Source organism: Corythoichthys intestinalis, chromosome 12 (assembly GCF_030265065.1).
Source record: "Corythoichthys intestinalis isolate RoL2023-P3 chromosome 12, ASM3026506v1, whole genome shotgun sequence".
Classification (NCBI taxonomy): Eukaryota; Metazoa; Chordata; class Actinopteri; order Syngnathiformes; family Syngnathidae; genus Corythoichthys; species Corythoichthys intestinalis.
This window is the reverse complement of record NC_080406.1, coordinates 43408640-43426916: the sequence shown is the minus strand read 5'-3', so window position 1 is coordinate 43426916 and position 18277 is coordinate 43408640. Positions and strand designations below refer to the sequence as shown.

The 18277-nt window shown below is 40.2% G+C and overlaps 1 protein-coding gene across 9 annotated transcripts in view; it reads right to left on the bottom strand.

Annotated features, from left to right (window-relative positions):
* The window catches only part of LOC130926672 (glycine receptor subunit alpha-2), a 63560-nt gene extending 46733 nt beyond the window's left edge, over positions 1 to 16827 (bottom strand). For 6 of the 9 annotated variants that reach the window (XR_009066267.1, XM_057851726.1, XM_057851723.1 and 3 more), the window contains exons 1-2: positions 4288 to 4574; positions 3992 to 4113 (exon numbers count right to left, since the gene is read on the bottom strand). Coding sequence is in view for 7 of the 9 variants with exons in the window: in XM_057851726.1 (XP_057707709.1) it covers positions 3992 to 4113; positions 4288 to 4367 (202 nt within the window). In the remaining 2 variants the exon portion in view is untranslated. Of the gene's footprint in view, positions 1 to 3991; positions 4114 to 4287; positions 4609 to 16732 lie in introns of those variants that run through there. The other 3 variants (XM_057851722.1, XM_057851721.1, XM_057851724.1) reach the window with 3 other exon arrangements.
* Positions 16828 to 18277: the final 1450 nt, after the last annotated feature.

Below are 18277 nucleotides of genomic sequence, written 5' to 3'. Positions count from 1 at the left end.
CGTCTCAGTGAAATAGGTCGGTGCGGTAGAGATAATACTTTCGTTTTCTTGAGAGCAGTCAACTGCTTAAGACAATGGGCGTTTTGTGTTGGATAAGTTCTTAAATAAATGATAAAAACGTGACGAAGCTGGCGATTTCCTTGGCAATGTTACCACAATAATAATTGTCACCTTAACTTATAAATAGTGGCGAACGGTGGTCGGAAGAGGACCATGGAGCTGTATTGTTGAGCCAGTTCAGGGACGCGCACCCCAAGCTCATATTTTTCTATAACTTGCATCTTCATTTCAAAGGTAAGCATCACTTTTTTCCTTGTTTCTCCAACTGTATCAACTTTTTTTGAAAACTGTGTTGATTTCTCACACAAGAAAATCCACCGTGCGTTCGTTTGCAGTGCTGTCATGTCGTCGTATTTCGAGCATGTCGTCGGCTGTAGAAACAAATGGCGAGTCAAATTTTACGTCAGATGTCGAAAAGATCGTGTGTCGAAGCGATCGTATGTCGAGGTACCACTGTATACTCGCCTTTTAGCACTTTTAATTCACAACGCATATACAGCATTCACTTCATAAATAGATTGCAAACTGGAGCTAGATATTTAACTAATTGACTGCAATTGACATTGGTCGACTCCTGATCTACAGTGATCCCTCCCTACTTCGCACTTATAACTTTGCGCCCTAAGTCCAAAGCGGATTTTCTTTCAATTAAAAAAAATAATTAAATAAATACAGTCTAGCCGTCCCAAGCCGATCACGTAGTCTCACTCTCCCTCCTGCTGCTTTTTGTTGGTCAGGCAGTGCACTGGAGTTGCTTATTAACCCTTAGATGCACAAGTGGGTCAAAAATGACCCGGTGAGGTTGTTTTCTTGAAATATCTTTGGAATGAAAAATTGTTATCTATTCATTCTCCAGGTATTCCTCAAAAAACATGTTTTTGATATAATGCCACTCAAATTTTTGATTAACTTTTTCTACATTTGAAGAAATTGTCATTTGTGTATTCCTATCTTAAGCTTCCACAAGTGGGTCAAAATTCACCCACATGCATTTTCTATGGAATCCAATGGGAATCTTTCATTCTTATGTACTTTGGCTGTCAGGAATAAATTTACCGTGGACCACACAGACTAGGTATGTAAAAAGTGACATCCCTTAAGAAGATTATTTTACATAGCAAGAGCTGATACATGTACTCTAAGTATTGTGTCCATATGGTATTTTGTGTGCCTTTCATGACTCTTTTTATTATTATTTATCAACAAATTAACCTACTTCATAACCAGGTAGCTAACTAAGGCTAGGTTCATACCGCAGGTCCTAATGCACAATTCCGATTTTTTGTCATACCTGTTTTGTTGGCGTGCCCGTTCAGACTGCCTTTGTCCATTGAGCCTGTTCAAGTATAACACGTGCGCACTAATTCACAGTTCAAGATGCACTGAGCAAACTGGCCCGCATGCACAGATGACTACACATGACACACACACATACGGACAGTTTTCCCCGACACCTCACCGTGTAAGCAATCTTGAAATATTCCTCATTTGGAGCAGAGAGAAAACAGAGCATTTTCAGACTTATCCTCACCCCGTTTTATTTTTTTATGACTGTTGTCAAGCACGGTCCTTCCCCAAAAGTTTTATGACTGTTGTCAAGCATGGTCCTTCCCCAAAAGCCGTGTTCAAGCTAGGCGCTGATTTGAAATGGTCCATTTTTATGCAACTTTTCCTGGTCAGTCGAGTCGGAAAAACGTGAAAAAATCAGATTTGTGCATTAAGACCTGTGCGTATTTATTCATACAGCTATATATTGATCTATTGAAAACACTCCTTATCCAAAATGTCATAGCTGCTAGATTTACAGCTGAAATGGTCCTACAGATGTTGGATGATGGAGAGGCCGTGACGGGGTTGGACTCAAGTGTCCGAAATTTCTGTTGATGAGGACCCAGAGTATTGTCCAGGTGGCAGTGGTAGTTGTTCACCTGGAAATCCAATTGAACAGGATCCATCTGACTCCTAAGACTCCACTTATGTGTCCTCTGAAGAAGAAAGTGTCCAAATCATGGCCAACAGAATGAGTTGGTAGGGCTCTTACTAGAGAGAATTACCTCCCACCCAGGGCAGAACACAGAACACTTCCATAAGTGGGTAATTTTTTACCCACTTATGGAAGAGGGTAGCGTCCAGTCAGTTGTGCATCTAAGGGTTAAAGTTAACGATGACGACAGACATTTAATGTTTGTTCTTGCCACAGATGCTTGGAAGCTGACGCTTCAACGCGTCAATCAATGTTTAACTTGTTAAACAGTTGCTGTGGCAACTCATTGTGTGTAAGTGAGCAGCTTAAGCAGATTTGAGTGGACTCACTCAATGAAGCATTTAATAAAGACTGTCACGTCATGGAGTAATTGTGTTATTTCCTGTTTTATTTTGAAGGCTTCACCCTTGTGTCTGTACACTTGCCCTTCCTTTTGTCACCTAATCACCTATTGTTTCCACCTGTTCCCCATTACCTCTTGTGTATAAATAGTCTGCATCTCCCTTGTCTTTTGCCAAAGTGTTTTACAACCCGTGTTGCTCACATCAGTCTTGTTTTGTAGTAGTCACAGTCATCTAGGTATTTTCCTCCATTGGAGTGCTTTGTGTTTGATTTTTTAAATAATTGTTGTCTTGGCTTTTTCCTCCATTTGGAGCGCTTTAGGTTTGATCTTTTCCTTATTCCTTAAAGTTTTTGTCCTGAACTCCGCAGCTGAGTCCACCTTGTCATCTCGGCCTGACAAAGACAAGCATTTTTCTACTTTATTCTTGTTTAAAAATAATTCGGTGGGACAGTAACATGTTTACAACTTATCAAAATTGTTATATGCAGCTTTGCAGTGCAAAGGCCCAGATAGTAAAATTGTGCAACTTTATTATTTTTATATGGGGCTTTGCTATGCAAAAAAAACGTTATTTTTCTTGATTGATTGCTTGATTGATTGAACATTTTTATTTCGACAATTCAATACATAAATACCATTACTCAGTGACAATAATCAAATATAAAAAAACAAAAACAAAATATGTGTATTTGAAAAGGAGTGAGAAGAAGTTAAACTTATTTAAACACACCCCTTGTCCTTTAATTCTGACATGTCAGTTCCCGTCCACACATTTAAACATATACATTCTTATTTGACACATACTGTATACAATCCCACCATATAACCTTACATGTTACCTACACAATTGTTGCAAAAGCCTTGTTCATAAATCAGTTCTTATTATATGGGGATTTTCATTGCAAAGGCCCAGATAATAATCATTATTAATACATTTGAAGTGCTTAAAAACATTTATTAAAATATATATACAGTACACTTATTTTTTATTATTATTATTATACTTTGGTGAAAAGTGAAAAAAAAAATGTTTTATGTGTATGTCTTTCCAATGCTAAATCTGAATAAACACATTGAAAACACACAAAAATAAATATTTTTTTGTCTGCTACTTCGTGGTTGTTCACTTATCGCGATGGATTCTGGTCCCCATTAACTGCGAAAAACGAGGGATCACTGTATTTTGCGAATGACCACAGCCAGCCCTCCTACAGTTCAAATGAATTGGACATCTATTGCCGTCAATGGCACTGAAACAGCAGCATTCAACTAAATTGCATGTCTTATTGATGGAAGCCAATGAGTTAAAAAACAACAACAAAAATAGATTTTACGCAATCCACTCAAACAATACTGCTAATATTTTGGTTTCCCCATGACTGAAAACTGCACAACTACAATTTTAAACGCACACGTTAATAATAAACACGCGGCAGTCAATCAAAATTCAACATATTGCATTAAAGTGAACTTGGGTACCTAATGAAGTGACCTGCGAGTGTCCAAAATAAATGAATTACACCCTGGATAATAATTAATTAATAATGATCCTTTTTTTTAGTGGTGCTTACACAGGTGAATAATTTATTTGAAATGAGTCCAACCTTTAAAATTGGGTCGTATTCGCGCGTCGTAGCCTGACGTTCGACCCATGAGCGAGTCCAGAAAGTCGGACGGAGACATGTTCGACGACGACCGAGGGTCGTGCTCCTTGGCGTCCGCCAGCCTGGAAAACACGCACGGGTCAACAGATCTAACCACGCCGGGTCAAAGTATCCCGTCAGGTGGGCGCGACCGTGCGTTAAAGCGCATTACGCACGATGGAGGAATGCGCACATTCAGGGAGGAAAAAAGGCTGCAAGTGCGTAAAACTTGCGTAAAATTGCGTCAATTTGCTCACCTGTAGTTGAAGAGTAAAGCTCCCCAAAACATCACCCAGGAGCGCTGCATACCGGGTGCTGTCTTTTTCACTTCTTCCATCTGTCAGCGCTCACCCAAAAAGTCCTCTCCTCCCGCATGGTGAAGCTCTCGCGCGGCGCATTCCACAGCATACTTTGCGTGCATGCAACTCTTTTTAAAAAAGAAGGGACAAAAAGAAATTAAAAAGATTCCAGAGAGGGGGGAATACTATAAAGAAAAAAGGGAAGGGATTTTAATTTTACCCCCTCGAAGATGATACAGTTTGGAGGAGCATGCACTCAGAGTGTGGAATGAGTGAGGAACGCCTTTCTCCCCTCTTTTTTACGCGCACGCGCACAAGTGACAAACGTGCGTTGGGTTCCAATAGAACACGCACGCGCAAGGTACAGTATTCTGTCAAATGTGTTATGTAACCTGATATATTTAGGCGTAATGCTCATTTTAAAGCATAATTTTTCCGGATTTTTCACCAAAAAAAGAAGGGTGAAAATTTTTGGTCACCCTACATCCTTTCCATAGTCCATATAGTGTAAACAAAGGCTGCGCCAGTCAGTGAGAGGCTAGATGGAGAGTATTTGGTGCCCTGGTTACCCTGGAAACAGATTCGCAGGCATATGATTGGAGACGGCGCAAAGGTTGGCCTCTCCGAGCGAGACGAGATGAGATGTGAGTGACAGACAGGAAGGAGGAGAGGCTACAAGACTGAGAGGCGACGCCGGGATTAACATTTCCCATTGAGATCAATAAGAGTTCTGACCATGTTTTTCCTGATCAAAACCTATTTTTGTGGCTTGGGGTGAATTCTAACTCGCAATTTAGTGATAAACCGTTGTAAAAATAAGTCAACCCTCTATAGGGTGCTCATTTAACTTATTAGCTGCCAATGACGGGTCTGGACGTCAAATCTGTTTTGATTGGGAGGAGCGGATGAACATCCATTCGGCCTTCCCAGTTTAAATGAATTGGATGTTTATCATTGTCAATGACACACAATGATGAAATATTATAGGGGAAAAATATCATGTTTCGAGTGATATTGGGGGTATAACCAGAGTGTATTCCTATAATAATCATTTGAATTCTATTAACTGTGATTATATTAACATTTTTATTATTTTCTTTTTTTATAATTGCATAAAAAAACATAAAAATCATATTAAAGCATTCAATAAAGATTACATTAGAAAAAAATATATTATACAGTGGTATGAAAAATTATCTGTAAAGATTAAATTAGAAAAAAAATATACAGTGGTATGAAAAAATATCTGAAGCTTTTGAAATTTCTCGCATTTCTTTATAAAATCACCATCAAATGTGATCTGATCTTTGTCGAAATTACACAGATGAAAAAACTGTTGGCTTTAACTAAAACCACCCAAACATATAGATAGGTTTTCACATTTTAATGAGGATAGTATGCAAACAATGACAGAAGGGGGAAAAATAAGTAAGTGAAACATCACATTTAATATTTTGCGCCCCCCCCCTTTGTCAGCAATAACTTCAACCAGACACTTCCTGTAGGTGCAGATCAGTCTGGTACATTGATCAGGACAAATCTGGGCCCATTCTTCTCTACAAAACTGCTGTAGTTCAGGCAGATTCCTGGGATGTCTGGCATGAATCGCTGTCTTTACTGTAGGTCATGCCACAGCAACTCAGTGGGGTTCAAGTCGGGACTTTGACTTGGCCACTCCAGAATGCGGATTTTGTTCTTCTGAAACCATTCTGAAGTTGATTTACTTCTGTGTTTTGGATCATTGCCTTGTTGCAGCATCCATCCTCTTTTTAGCTTCAACTGTCCGTCAGACGGATTCAGGTTTTCCTGCAAAATATCCTGATGAACTTTGGAATTCATTCTTCCATTAATGATTGCAAGTTGTCCAGGCCCTGAGGTAACAAAACCGCCCCAAATCATGATGTGCCCTCCACCATGCTTCATGGTGGGGATGAGGTGTTGATTTTGGTGAGCTGTTGTATTTTCCTTCACACACGACGTAGTGTGTTACTCCCAAACAATTCAACTTTGATTTCATCATTCCACAAAATATTTTGCCAAAGCGTGATTGGAGTGTCCGAGTGCCTTTTTGCGAACATTAAACGAGCAACAATGTTTTTTGTTTTTTTTTGACAGCAGTGGCTTCCTCTGTGGAGTCCCCCCATGAACAGCATTCTTGGCCATATTTTTACATATTGTTGATGTGTGCACAGAGATACTGGACTGTGCCAGTGATTTCTGTAAGTCTTTAGCAGACACTCTAGGGTTCTTATTTTACCTCTATGAGTATTCTGCGCTGAACTCTTGGCACCGTCTTTGGTGGAAGGCCACTCCTTGGGAGAGAAGCAACAACGCCAAACTCTCTCCATTTGTAGACAATTTCCTTGACTTTCGATTGATTAACATCCAGACTTTTAGAGGTGGTTTTGTGTCCTTTCCCAGCTTTATACAAATCAACAATCCTTGATCGTAGGTCTTCAGACAGCTCTTTTGACCGAGCCATGATGCACATCAGACAATGCTTCTCATCGAGACATTCTTACCAGGTGTGTGTTTTATAGTGGGCGGGGCAGCTTTAAACCACTCATCAGTGATTGGGCACACACCTGACATACAACGTTTGGGTAAAAATTGGTTTCAATTGCTCCTTAAGTGTCCTTAGGCAGAGGGTTCACTTACTTATTTTTTTGCCCTTCTGTGATTGTTTGCATAGTATCCTCATTAAAGTATGAAAACCTATAAATGTTTGGGTGGTTTTAGTTCAAGCAGACACTGTTTTTACATCTGTCTGATTTTGACAAAGATCACATTTGATCTTGATTTTATGCAGAAATGTGAGAAATTCCAAAAGGTTCAGGTACTTTTTCATACCAGTGTATTTGGACACTTTATTGGTTATTTTAGTTGCTGGCCTTATAAGGGCTTAAGTGTTTTAAACAAAGGCATAGGTTTGCAAAGGCACGGTCGGGACATATTGTAACACTAGCAACTTTTCAGGAATCTTAAATTATCCCCACCAACTTTCAAGCATTTTATTTATTGGTTTATGATACACTGCCCTCTGTTGGCAGCAATGGATCTGGCTTGACTGTCGTTCAATAATGCTTCCATACAGGAGCACTCAGACGTCTCACATGGATAAAGGATCGCTGCACTCTGGTTTGGCCCAGAAAAGGCTTTAAGTTGCTTCAGCTAATATATGTTTATGTATGCATTTGTAATTAAGTTTAGAGGTACAGTTTGTGGAGTTACAAGTGAGCGATTTGCTGTGAGAATTGTAAATATGTTAGCTTTAATAGCATTTAAGATAACGGACTTTTGTGATGCAAATTAGACTAATTTTTTACTCTACTAAATGTATATAGTGATAAGACTAGATAAATGTTGGAGCACCAATTGCTTTGTGTTGAGTGGTTTACTGTTAAAATCTGTGTCGTTTTGATCAGACGTGTACATACAGTATGTGTGTTACAGCTTTACAAATTGTCAAAAGTGAAAGAAGTAAAAAGCTTGAAAAATTGCTTTGTTTGCTGTCAAGCTGAACAACTTAACGTTTAGTAAGGGCAGAACAAGTCATGTCAATAAAGTGAAGTAAAAAAATAATGATACTGTGAGGTACAATTAGGTACTGTTGTGCAACAAAAAAAAAAAAAAAAAAGACAGGAAACAAAATGGCGGATAGGACGACGTCGTAAAGTCGAAATTGTGTAAATTGAGTACGTCGTAATCCGGGACTACCTGTATAAATAATTCAGATTGTTTTCCCAAAAATGTGTTGTAAGGATAGAACTGACCCTACCGTTATTAAGTGAATCATTTTCATTATTTTCAGACTTACATTTACCCCTTTTAACTTGCTGAATGTGCCAGTTCATTTTCCCCCTTCAAACGCACGTTTGATTGGCTGATGACTTGCATTTATTTGAAATGTATGTATTTTTTTCCACCTTATTTATTTAAAAATATTTTTATTATCAGCCGATGCAGACATTTTTTCAGATAATCACACATTAATCATAGCCGAGGGGAAAAGTTTTCATTTTTTGTTGAGTTTAGCTGTGCTTGTGGACAAAAGCAGTAGTTTTACCTGAAGGAAGGCCCTATTTTTTTTAAATTTTTGGTATACCCTGACTACAAACTTTTTTCAGTTATATTTATTTATTTAGACAATGTTGAGTGGTCTTAAAGGGAACCTCAGACTTAAAGACTTGTAGGCTCTAATAAGCCCCAATTGTTCTCTTTTACTAAAATATGTTATTAGAAACACATAAAATATTGCCATTCATTTAAAAATCTATAATATTTAGTACATGTTTTGACCTACGGAGGGCGCCATGTTTTATGCGCACAATGGACGCTCGGGGTGATGATGTAGTTTGTCATTGTCACTAGACGAACACCTCTGGTGTTCTGCAATTCCTTCTACGCGGCGAGACGTCCAACACACGTGCACATCGTTTAAAATCGGCGATCACTTACTATTCGTGTTTTTATTGAGTCTTTCATTTCCTTTTCATTGCCAGAAAATACTTTTTGCAAGTGTTTCCCTCTCATACTTTTAAGCATTGTGTTATCTTGTGGTAGCTTTAAAGCAGATTGTTGATCTGTTGACCACATTAGTCACGTTTAAGTATTTTCTTAAGGCATCTTAAGCGCACGGTAGTACTTTGGGTGTGAAATTTGCCTCTTGTAGGACGTTTCGCCGATGTAGCACATTTTGTCGGAACACCAGTTTTGTCATACTCTCGTCTCGTCTCATCCCGTCTTTCCTTTTCATTTTGTATTTGCTGCACGTTTTGTGAAATATCGACAGTGCTGTCATGCTCATTAATGTTCCTCTCGGGTTCAAATTGAGAGGGTAGAACGGAGGCCATGTTTATGTCGCTAGGGTTATACTCTGCAAGGTCGGCAGCGTAACACAGTGACGTCACCGCCCTGCGACTTCAACAACAATGGCGAACTACTAGTTAAACTAATTTTACAAACTGTATAAAAACGAAAACTTCAAAATGGGTTTTAATATCAAATTATTTTAACTCATAATAACGTTTATCTTTTAAGAACTACAAGACTTTCTATCCGTGGATCCCTTTAGGAAAATATTGATTGTGTATTTTAATATAATTTATGTTCAAATATTGCAGTTTAAATTTGCTGATGAAATCCAGACATTTATTCTGGAAGTTTTCAAAATGTTTCTTTATTAGTTTTTGAAAACAAAGGTTCGAATCGAACGGTGTATCACCTGAACCAATACATGTGAAAGTTAGGTATAAGTCAACACAGATTTATTTTGCATTGATCATTTAGCCCAGGGGTCCCCAAACTATGGCCCGCAGGCCAGATACGGCCCGCCTCCACATTTGGTCCGGCCCCCTGAATAAAAAAAAAAAATATATATTATTATTATTATTTTTTTTTTTTTCAATAGTGTTATTTATTTCCTGACTTTTTTCTGGGAAGAACCCAGAGAGGGTTATTTGGTTATTATCTATTTAATTAATAGTGTTATTATTATTTATTATTATATTATATTATATTATATTATTATTTTATTTACTTTTGTTCCGTGACGCATCCAGAAAGGGTTATTTGACAGGGCTTTCTAAAAAACAATAAATCTTTACATGTTGGCACTCCTGCAATCGTCATACCTTTTCTGTTACAAACTGACCCCGGCCCCTCTTCAGAGAAGGGAAAAGTTATGTGGCCCTCACAGGAAAAAGTTTGGGGACCCCTGATTTAGCCTATCAATCAATTAGGTTCATATTTGTTGGAAACGTAGCCCTGACTCCCGTTCACCCAATCTGTTTGGTCTTATTAATGTTCCGTTCCCAGCAAAAAGTGTACATGCAGGTTATGCTGCTATATCCTCCCTACCAATGTTGAGACCTAACAAATGCCCTTGGTTTTCAATGTGTTTCTTTGCTCATAAACCAAACACATCTTAAGACAATTTACTCCAAATGTTACTTTCGCTGTGTGAAATCTAAACTCACAGTCATTACAGTATTTTATTGTAAGAATGGCAACAGTTGGATACACAAAAACAACGCACCCACTGAAATCTAGTGGGAGAGCGTGTAATTTATTCTGCCTGTCACTCCATGTTCCTGGCAAAGAAAAATCAGCAAAGAGGCATTAGTCCACCTGCCAATGACGACGACAGACGTCCAATCCATTTTGACTGAGAGGGCTCGCAGCAAACATTTGCTGCCAGTCTCTCTCAGTCAAAATAGATTGGACGTCTATCGCAGTCAATGGCAGCCAAATATTTAAAGGTAAAGTAGAAGCTGCAATCTCACATGTGTAATGCGTGTGTAGTTTCACACCGTGACCCGCTCAAGGCCATATTTGCGCGTTGCTCGGTTACCGACCGGATTCCTGATCACGTTGGCCTTTTGAAGCCCGCGGAAAAGCAGCCTCTTTTAATGCTGAGGTCACCAGTGTCACATTGCATCGCATAGTGGTGGATATGCGGCGTGCTTATATGGGTTATTTGTGTGTCGGTTCATATATTTTTTGCGTGTCATCGGAAGCCTAAAGCGTGTTAAACCCTTTGCGTACAGAGCCCAGCTATGGAATAGTCACTAAGAGCCGCATGCAAAAAGTATTGTTTTGACCGCAGTTTTATTTTGTTTTTACTGTACATTGAACCATCCTCACTAATTCCTACTGTTACATCCTTGTAATTCTTACATCTTTAAGATTATAGCCTCCTCACTGACAAAATGACATTTGTTTTCTTCAGTTTTTTCCCCTTGGCCCCGTAACGCCACACCTCACCAAGTTTTAGCAGAAATTGTTTATGAAGTTTTTGTTTAGTCCTAGCAGAGTAACACAAGTTGGCAAAAGAACAAATGGACTGACTAACTGACCGACTGCAACGATGACTGAATACCCACCTGACCTGCCGACAAACAAGTTTACAAGGCAAGGCAAATTTATTTATATAGCACAATTCAACACAAGGCAATTCAAAGTGCTTTACATCACATGATGATCACAAAAAACACATTTAAATCAATGGAAAAAAAAGTAAAAAACAAAAAAACGTAAAAAAACATAAAAAAACAATCGAAAAGGTAATAAAATTATACGTAAAAATTGCATTTAATCACGAATAGAATAAAAAAAAAATCAATCAATCAATAAATAAATAAAAATAAAACAAATACTACTACTACTAATAATAATAATTGAAATCAGCAAAAGAGATAGGCAGAAGAGGAATAGAAAGCAAATAGATGGAAATATATAGACAGTTACAAAATGACAATTAACCAAATGACAACGTGCCGACCATACTTGACTAGCTTACGAACGACATACTTGTGAGTACTACCGAATGACTGGCAACAAACTATCATTTAATAACTGGTTTCCCCACTTAACCCTTTATAGCCAAATGTATGACATTTGATACACTTAGAATTTAATGATTTTGAGACTAATTCAGAATTTTTAGATTTTTCTTTCAAAGAAAAAGATGGATGCAAGTCAACGCATGCTCCTGCAGGTTCCATTTGGGGAAAAAAAAAAAAATTAGCAAGGGTTATACATTCACCGGCCACTTTATTAGGTACACCATGCTAGTAACGGGTTGGACCCCCTTTTGCCGTCAGAACTGCCTCAATTCTTCGTGGCATAGATTCAACAAGGTGCTCGAAGCATTCCTCAGAGAGTTTGGTCCATATTGACATGATGGCATCACACTGTTGGTGCAGATTTGTCGGCTGCACATCCATGATGCGAATCTCCCGTTCCACCACATCCCAAAGATGCTCTATTGGATTGAGATCTGGTGACTGTGGAAGCCATTTGAGTACAGTGAAATCAATGTCATGTTCAAGAAACCAGTCTGAGATTATTCCTGCTTTATGACATGGCGCATTATCCTGCTGAAAGTAGCCATCAGAAGTTGGGTACAATGTGGTCATAAAGGGATGGACATGGTCAGCAACAATACTCAGGTAGGCTGTGGCGTTCCAACGATGCTCAATTGGTACCAAGGGGCCCAAAGAGTACCAAGAAAATATTCCCCACACCATTACACCACCACCACCAGCCTGAACCGTTGAGACAAAGCAGGATGGATCCATGCTTTCATGTTGTTGACGCCAAATTCTGACGCTACCATCCGAATGTCGCAGCAGAAATCGAGACTCATCAGACCAGGCAACGTTTTTCCAATCTTCTATTGTCCAATTTCGATGAGCTTGTGCAAATTGTAGCCTCAGTTTCCTGTTCTTAGCTGAAAGGATTGGCACCCGATGTGGTCTTCTGCCTCAAAGTTCGACCTACTGTGCGCTCAGAGATGCTCTTCTGCCTACCTTGGTTGTAACGGGTGGTTATTTGAGTCACGGTTGCCTTTCTATCAGCTCGAACCAGTCTGGCCATTCTCCTGTGACCTCTGGCATCAACAAGACATTTCCGCCCACAGAACTGCCGCTCACTGGATATTTTTGCTTTTTTGGACCATTCTCTGTAAACCTATAGAGATGGTTGTGCGTGAAGATCCCAGTAGATCAGCAGTTTCTGAAATACTCAGACCAGCCCTTCTGGCACCAACAACCATGCCACGTTCAAAGTCACTCAAATCACCTTTCTTCCCCATACTGATGCTCGGTTTGAACTGCAGGAGATTGTCTTAAACCATGTCTACATGCCTATATGCACTGAGTTGCCGCCATGTGATTGGCTGATTAGAAATTAAGTGTTAACGAGCAGTTAGACAGGTGTACCTAATGAAGTGGCCGGTGAGTGTAGATATTAGAATGCTTATTACACATATTCATTTTGATCTTTTTTTTTTTTCTTTTTTTTTTTTTAGCAGATTTGAAAAAAAGGTTCCATCCGTGTTGTTTTGGTCAACAATAACGATAACGAAAATATTTCTCAACAAAAACCTTTTTCATGATGATGATGAGATGATAACGAGCTAAAAACGTGTTTTGGGAGACCAAAACAAAACGAGACGAGTGCCAAGTTTTTGTCGGTCGAAACGAGAACGAGACATAAATAGTTTCCATCGCATGTGTCAGGTATGCGGGCAGGCAGGTGGTGTGGACCCAAATGCAGGGAAAGGGAGGCGAGGCAGATAGGCAGTGCAAAAAGTATTTAATCAAAGCCAACAAAAAACAGAGTACAAACAAAACTACCAGGGAATCCAACAACTCAAACAAAAGTCAGAGTACTAACAAAAGACTGGTATGGAAAAAATGTACTTAGGCTGAGGAATACAACAGCTGTGACGTAGAATCGACGCTGATGTGAACACGGACATTGACAATGACGCAACAAGGAATGAAAAGAAACCGGGAGCTTATATACACACACAGACAAGGGGTAACGAGACAATGAGGAACAGGTAGGTGGCACAGGAGGATGCAGATTGGAGGATACACTAGGAGCAAGTACAACAGGTGAAATCAATTGGCAATCACAGGGGCACACTCGGAGGTAACCAACTCAAAACCTAACAACATGTTCACAATGTGTGACATTTTATGTGTAGTTAGCTTGCATGTTAGCAGTGTCTGGTTTTGTCACTCATGTGATGTGCTGCGTCCCCTAACCCCCAACTTGCTAGTGTCCTCTCCTCTCCTCTCCTCTCCTCTCCTCTCCTCTCCTCTCCTCTCCTCTCCTCTCCTCTCCTCTCCTCTCCTCTCCTCTCCTCTCCTCTCCTCTCCTCTCCTCTCCTCTCCTCTCCTCTCCTCTCCTCTCCTCTCCTCTCCTCTCCTCTCCTCTCCTCTCCTCTCCTCTCCATGACTCTTTACAGGAGTGCTGTCAGCATTGCTGCAGAGATTGAAGAGGTGGTGGGTCAGCCTGTTAGACCATAGGACATGGTTCCAGTAATCCATGTGCTTTGTTGACATGTCTTCAGCAAACTGTTTGCGGGCTTTCTAGTGTACCGTCTTCAGAAGAGGCTTCCTCCTGAGGTGACAGCCATGCACACCAATTTGATGTAGAGTATGGCGTATGGTCTGAGCACTAACAGGCTGACCCCCTACCTCTTGAATCTCTGCAGCAATGCTGACAGCACTCCTGCAACGAGTCACATGACATTTTGGAGGGAAAATGACAAGCAGTACTCAATTTGGACATTTAGGGATGTACGTAGTTCTCATGTGGTGTACTCACTTTTGTTGCAAGGGGTTTAAATATTAATGGCTATATTTTGAGTTATTTTGAGGGAAAAATAAATTAACTCTAATATATAAGCTGCATACAGACTACTTTTCATTGTGTCAAAGTGTCATTTTGTCAGTGTTGTCCCATGAAAAGATTTACTTAAATATCTGCAGAAATGCGAGGGTTGTACTCACTTTTGTGATACACTGTAATTGCAGCATGAATTCCGATTCAAGAGACTTGACAGTTCAGACCGCCGCCACATTCTGGAAAAATGTGGCCCAGATCGGACTTAACCACATACGAAAATGACCCAGATCGGCTTTGAAATGTTCCACTTCAACACTGGAACCGGGGTTTAGGGTTGCCACCTGTCCCTTAAAATAAGGAACAATCTGAAATTGGGAATTAAATGTTGTGTTTCGTATTGAACTAATACGGAATATAAATGAATAGATACATTTCTATGCATTTTAGGAGTTGTTGGGATGTCCCTTTCTTTCTCTGCCTGTACAGCTTTGGGCACGAGGGGGGCGCCCTGTAATTCTTATTTCTGTAAGGTGGCAACCCTACCGGGGTTATGACCTTATTATTCAAATTTTGGGTTTCTCTTTGCCTGGCACGGCCAGACTGTTCTCCCTGTGTTTTTCAAACACTGAGAGTATAGTCTGGGACCCAGCCCATTAACGGCCTCTCGAGCAAGTACAATATCAATCGACAAATCAGATTTGTTTATTTGCGTGACGTGTTCTTAACGAGCAACGTCCCTCTTCCGCGTCAGAAGTAGTCTCCACAACAACACAGATGGCGAACAGGAGAGCCGAGAATATTTTCCAATTCACGGTAAAATCAGTTTTGAATGACACACCGACACAAGTCACTGACAACAGTCTGTCTCGCGCTAGCCATGTTAAATAAACTCCGCTCTCCTCGTATGTTTACTTCCGCGCGCAAGTCCCTCGTCCCGCCCGTCAGTGATTGGTCCACTCCGCTGTCTGTTTGCTGTGGCTTGCTCCGTCCTAGAAATTTTATCTGCTTAATGGTGGCCGGACTCAATAGCTGGAACAGCGGTGAGTCTGGAGTACCAGGCTAGGATTCTCTGACAATTGCTTCATGTTGCAGGCCTTTAAAGAATAGTCAGTTGACCAACCAAGAACAATGTGATTGTCAAAATGACAAGTGGATTGACTGACTGATCACCCGTGAGTCAACTTTCTGTAGACAAGCTGACTGACTAAACTAGCAACCAGAAACAAGCTGAAAAACACTTGTAGACGTCCTGTTGTTGAGGAACTACAAACGTTGAAAACTAAAGAATGAATAGTCTTACTGAGAAATTCATTTAGTGACTAACAAATCAATGCCAAACTTTGAACTGGATTAACTGAGAAGACAACAAAATGACTGACTTACCAACAAACAAATGATTGGCCCAAACGATGCCTTGCTAATGGCAGGCATCAAACATGTGAGTAGCTTCACGGACCACATAACAAACTAAGCAACCAATGAACCCCAATCAAAACAATACATTTCTACAGCAGAACTTTCCAATTCCAAACGATGTTGCTAACAATCTGTTTACATTATGTTCTTTTTCCATGAATCAGAGTGACTTGTTTTTGACCCAAGACCTGAATTCAATGCTATACATGTCTGTTCCTACAGTTGGTTTTAATGGGAAGCGAAGCAAACTTGGCTTGCATAATGTGTCCTGATTTATCTGTGGCAAAAATAACCACCGTGTCTTTTCTACTTTTCACATTGTCTGCCAGCTGCAGCAGCTCTGTAATGACACTCGAGCAGAGCTTCTGGTGTCATTTTAATGGCATTGACGGCCATTAGTTTAATAAGGGGGAAACTTTAGGCCAGGTGGGTCATGCAATTAAAGGAGGAAAAGTCAAATCCACGCATCATTAAGAGAAAAAGTTACATCTTTGTCTGGGAAAGGAAAGCCTGAATGAGAGAAGTGTCATATATCCACAGCATCATTAAAAATTACAGCCTCTTAATAAGCAGAGCAATTTTAAAGCCGCCCACACGTGCACACAAAATGAGGGTTGTTATTCAGAGGAGGATTAAGGGCGTATTGTTGTCTAAGAAGGATGTTCCGCTCCATTGATAACTTCAAAATGATGCCTCTGAATAATTTGCCTCATTCAACAAATCGAAAAAAAATGACAGCCTTGCTTTGGTGCACACAGATTTGGGAAGGTTTCAAGATATTGCAGGCCTTGATGACTGTCATTGAACTCGTTCACTTGCTCTTGACTGTGCTGGAGTAACTCACCTGGAAGAACTTGCATCCGATGCATCTGATATTCCGGTGCAGTCGACCTGACACAACGGAATATCCGTTGCTCCATCGATTCCTTATGTCTTTATTCCTCTCCCTCCCACTAATTCCACTCACGGATGCAGCAGAATAACTGGGATCCCTTTCGATTGGCTGCCAACACGCTCGCTCGAAGAATTCCGAGGCTTTAATGAGTATTCTTGAAGAGAAGGGAGGATTTTTTTCTCTAATTCTCTTGTGCCACAACACAATTATCATAATCCCTCCGTCGTCGCAAAACCGAGCTCTCGGCGGCTCGTATGTGTCGGCACGTGCTCTCAACGTCGGACGCGTTAATTTGGAATCAAGCATGTTCTAAATGCTCACCGCCACGCTTCTCCTCGATCTGCGCTCATACTTGCTTGTCAATCACAACTCTTATGTCTCCAGGGAGTTAAACTGACTGCCATGCTAACATATGAACAAACCACAACCCTCAAGGTGCTTCTGAACATTTTCAGTAGTTACACTGTCTTGAAAAAGCACTCGTACATACTAGTCCTTCTAAAAAAATTAGCATATTGTTATAAAATTCATTATTTTCTGTAATGTACTGATAAACATTAGACTTTCATATATTTTAGATTCATTACACACAACTAAAGTACTTCAATCCTTTTATTGTTTTAGTATTGATGATTTTGGCAAAAAAAGTCAAGAAAAACCAAAAATCCCTGTCTCAAAAAATTAGCATATTTCATCTGACCGATACAAAAAAGTGTTTTTTAATACAAAAAAGGTCAACCTTCAATTAATTATATCAACTATGCACTCAATACTTGGTCGGGAATCCTTTTGCAGAAATAACTGCTTCAATGCGGCGTGGCATGGAGGCAATCAGCCTGTGGCACTGCTGAGGTGTTATGGAGGCCCAGGATGCTTCGATGGCAGCCTTAAGCTCATCCACAGTGTTGGGTCTGGTGTCTCTGAACTTCCTCTTCACAATGTCCCACAGATTCTCTATGGGGTTCAGTTCAGGAGAGTTGGCAGGCCAATTGAGCACAGTAATACTATGGTCAGTAAACCATTTACACTTGTTTTGTTTTCACTTGGTTTTGACACTGTGAGCAGGTGCCAGGTCGTGCTGAAAAATTAAATCTTCATCTCCATGAAGCTTTTCAGCAGATGAAAGCATGAAGAGCTCCAAAATCTCCTGATAGCTAGCTGCATTGACCCTGCCCTTGATAAAACACAGTAGACCAACATCAGCAGCTGACATGGCACCCCAGACCGTCACTGACTGTGGGTACTTGACACTGGACTTCAGGCATTTTAGCATTTCCTTCTCCCCAGTCTTCCTCCAAACTCTGGCACCTTGATTTCCGAATGACATCAAAATTTGCTTTCATCTGAAAAAAGCACTTTGGACCACAGAGCAACAGTCAAGTGCTGCTTTTCTGTAGCCCAGAACAGGCGCTTCTGCCGCCGTTTCAGGTTCAAAAGTGGCTTGACCTGGGGAATGTGGCACCTGTAGCCCATTTCCAGCACATGCCTGTGCAC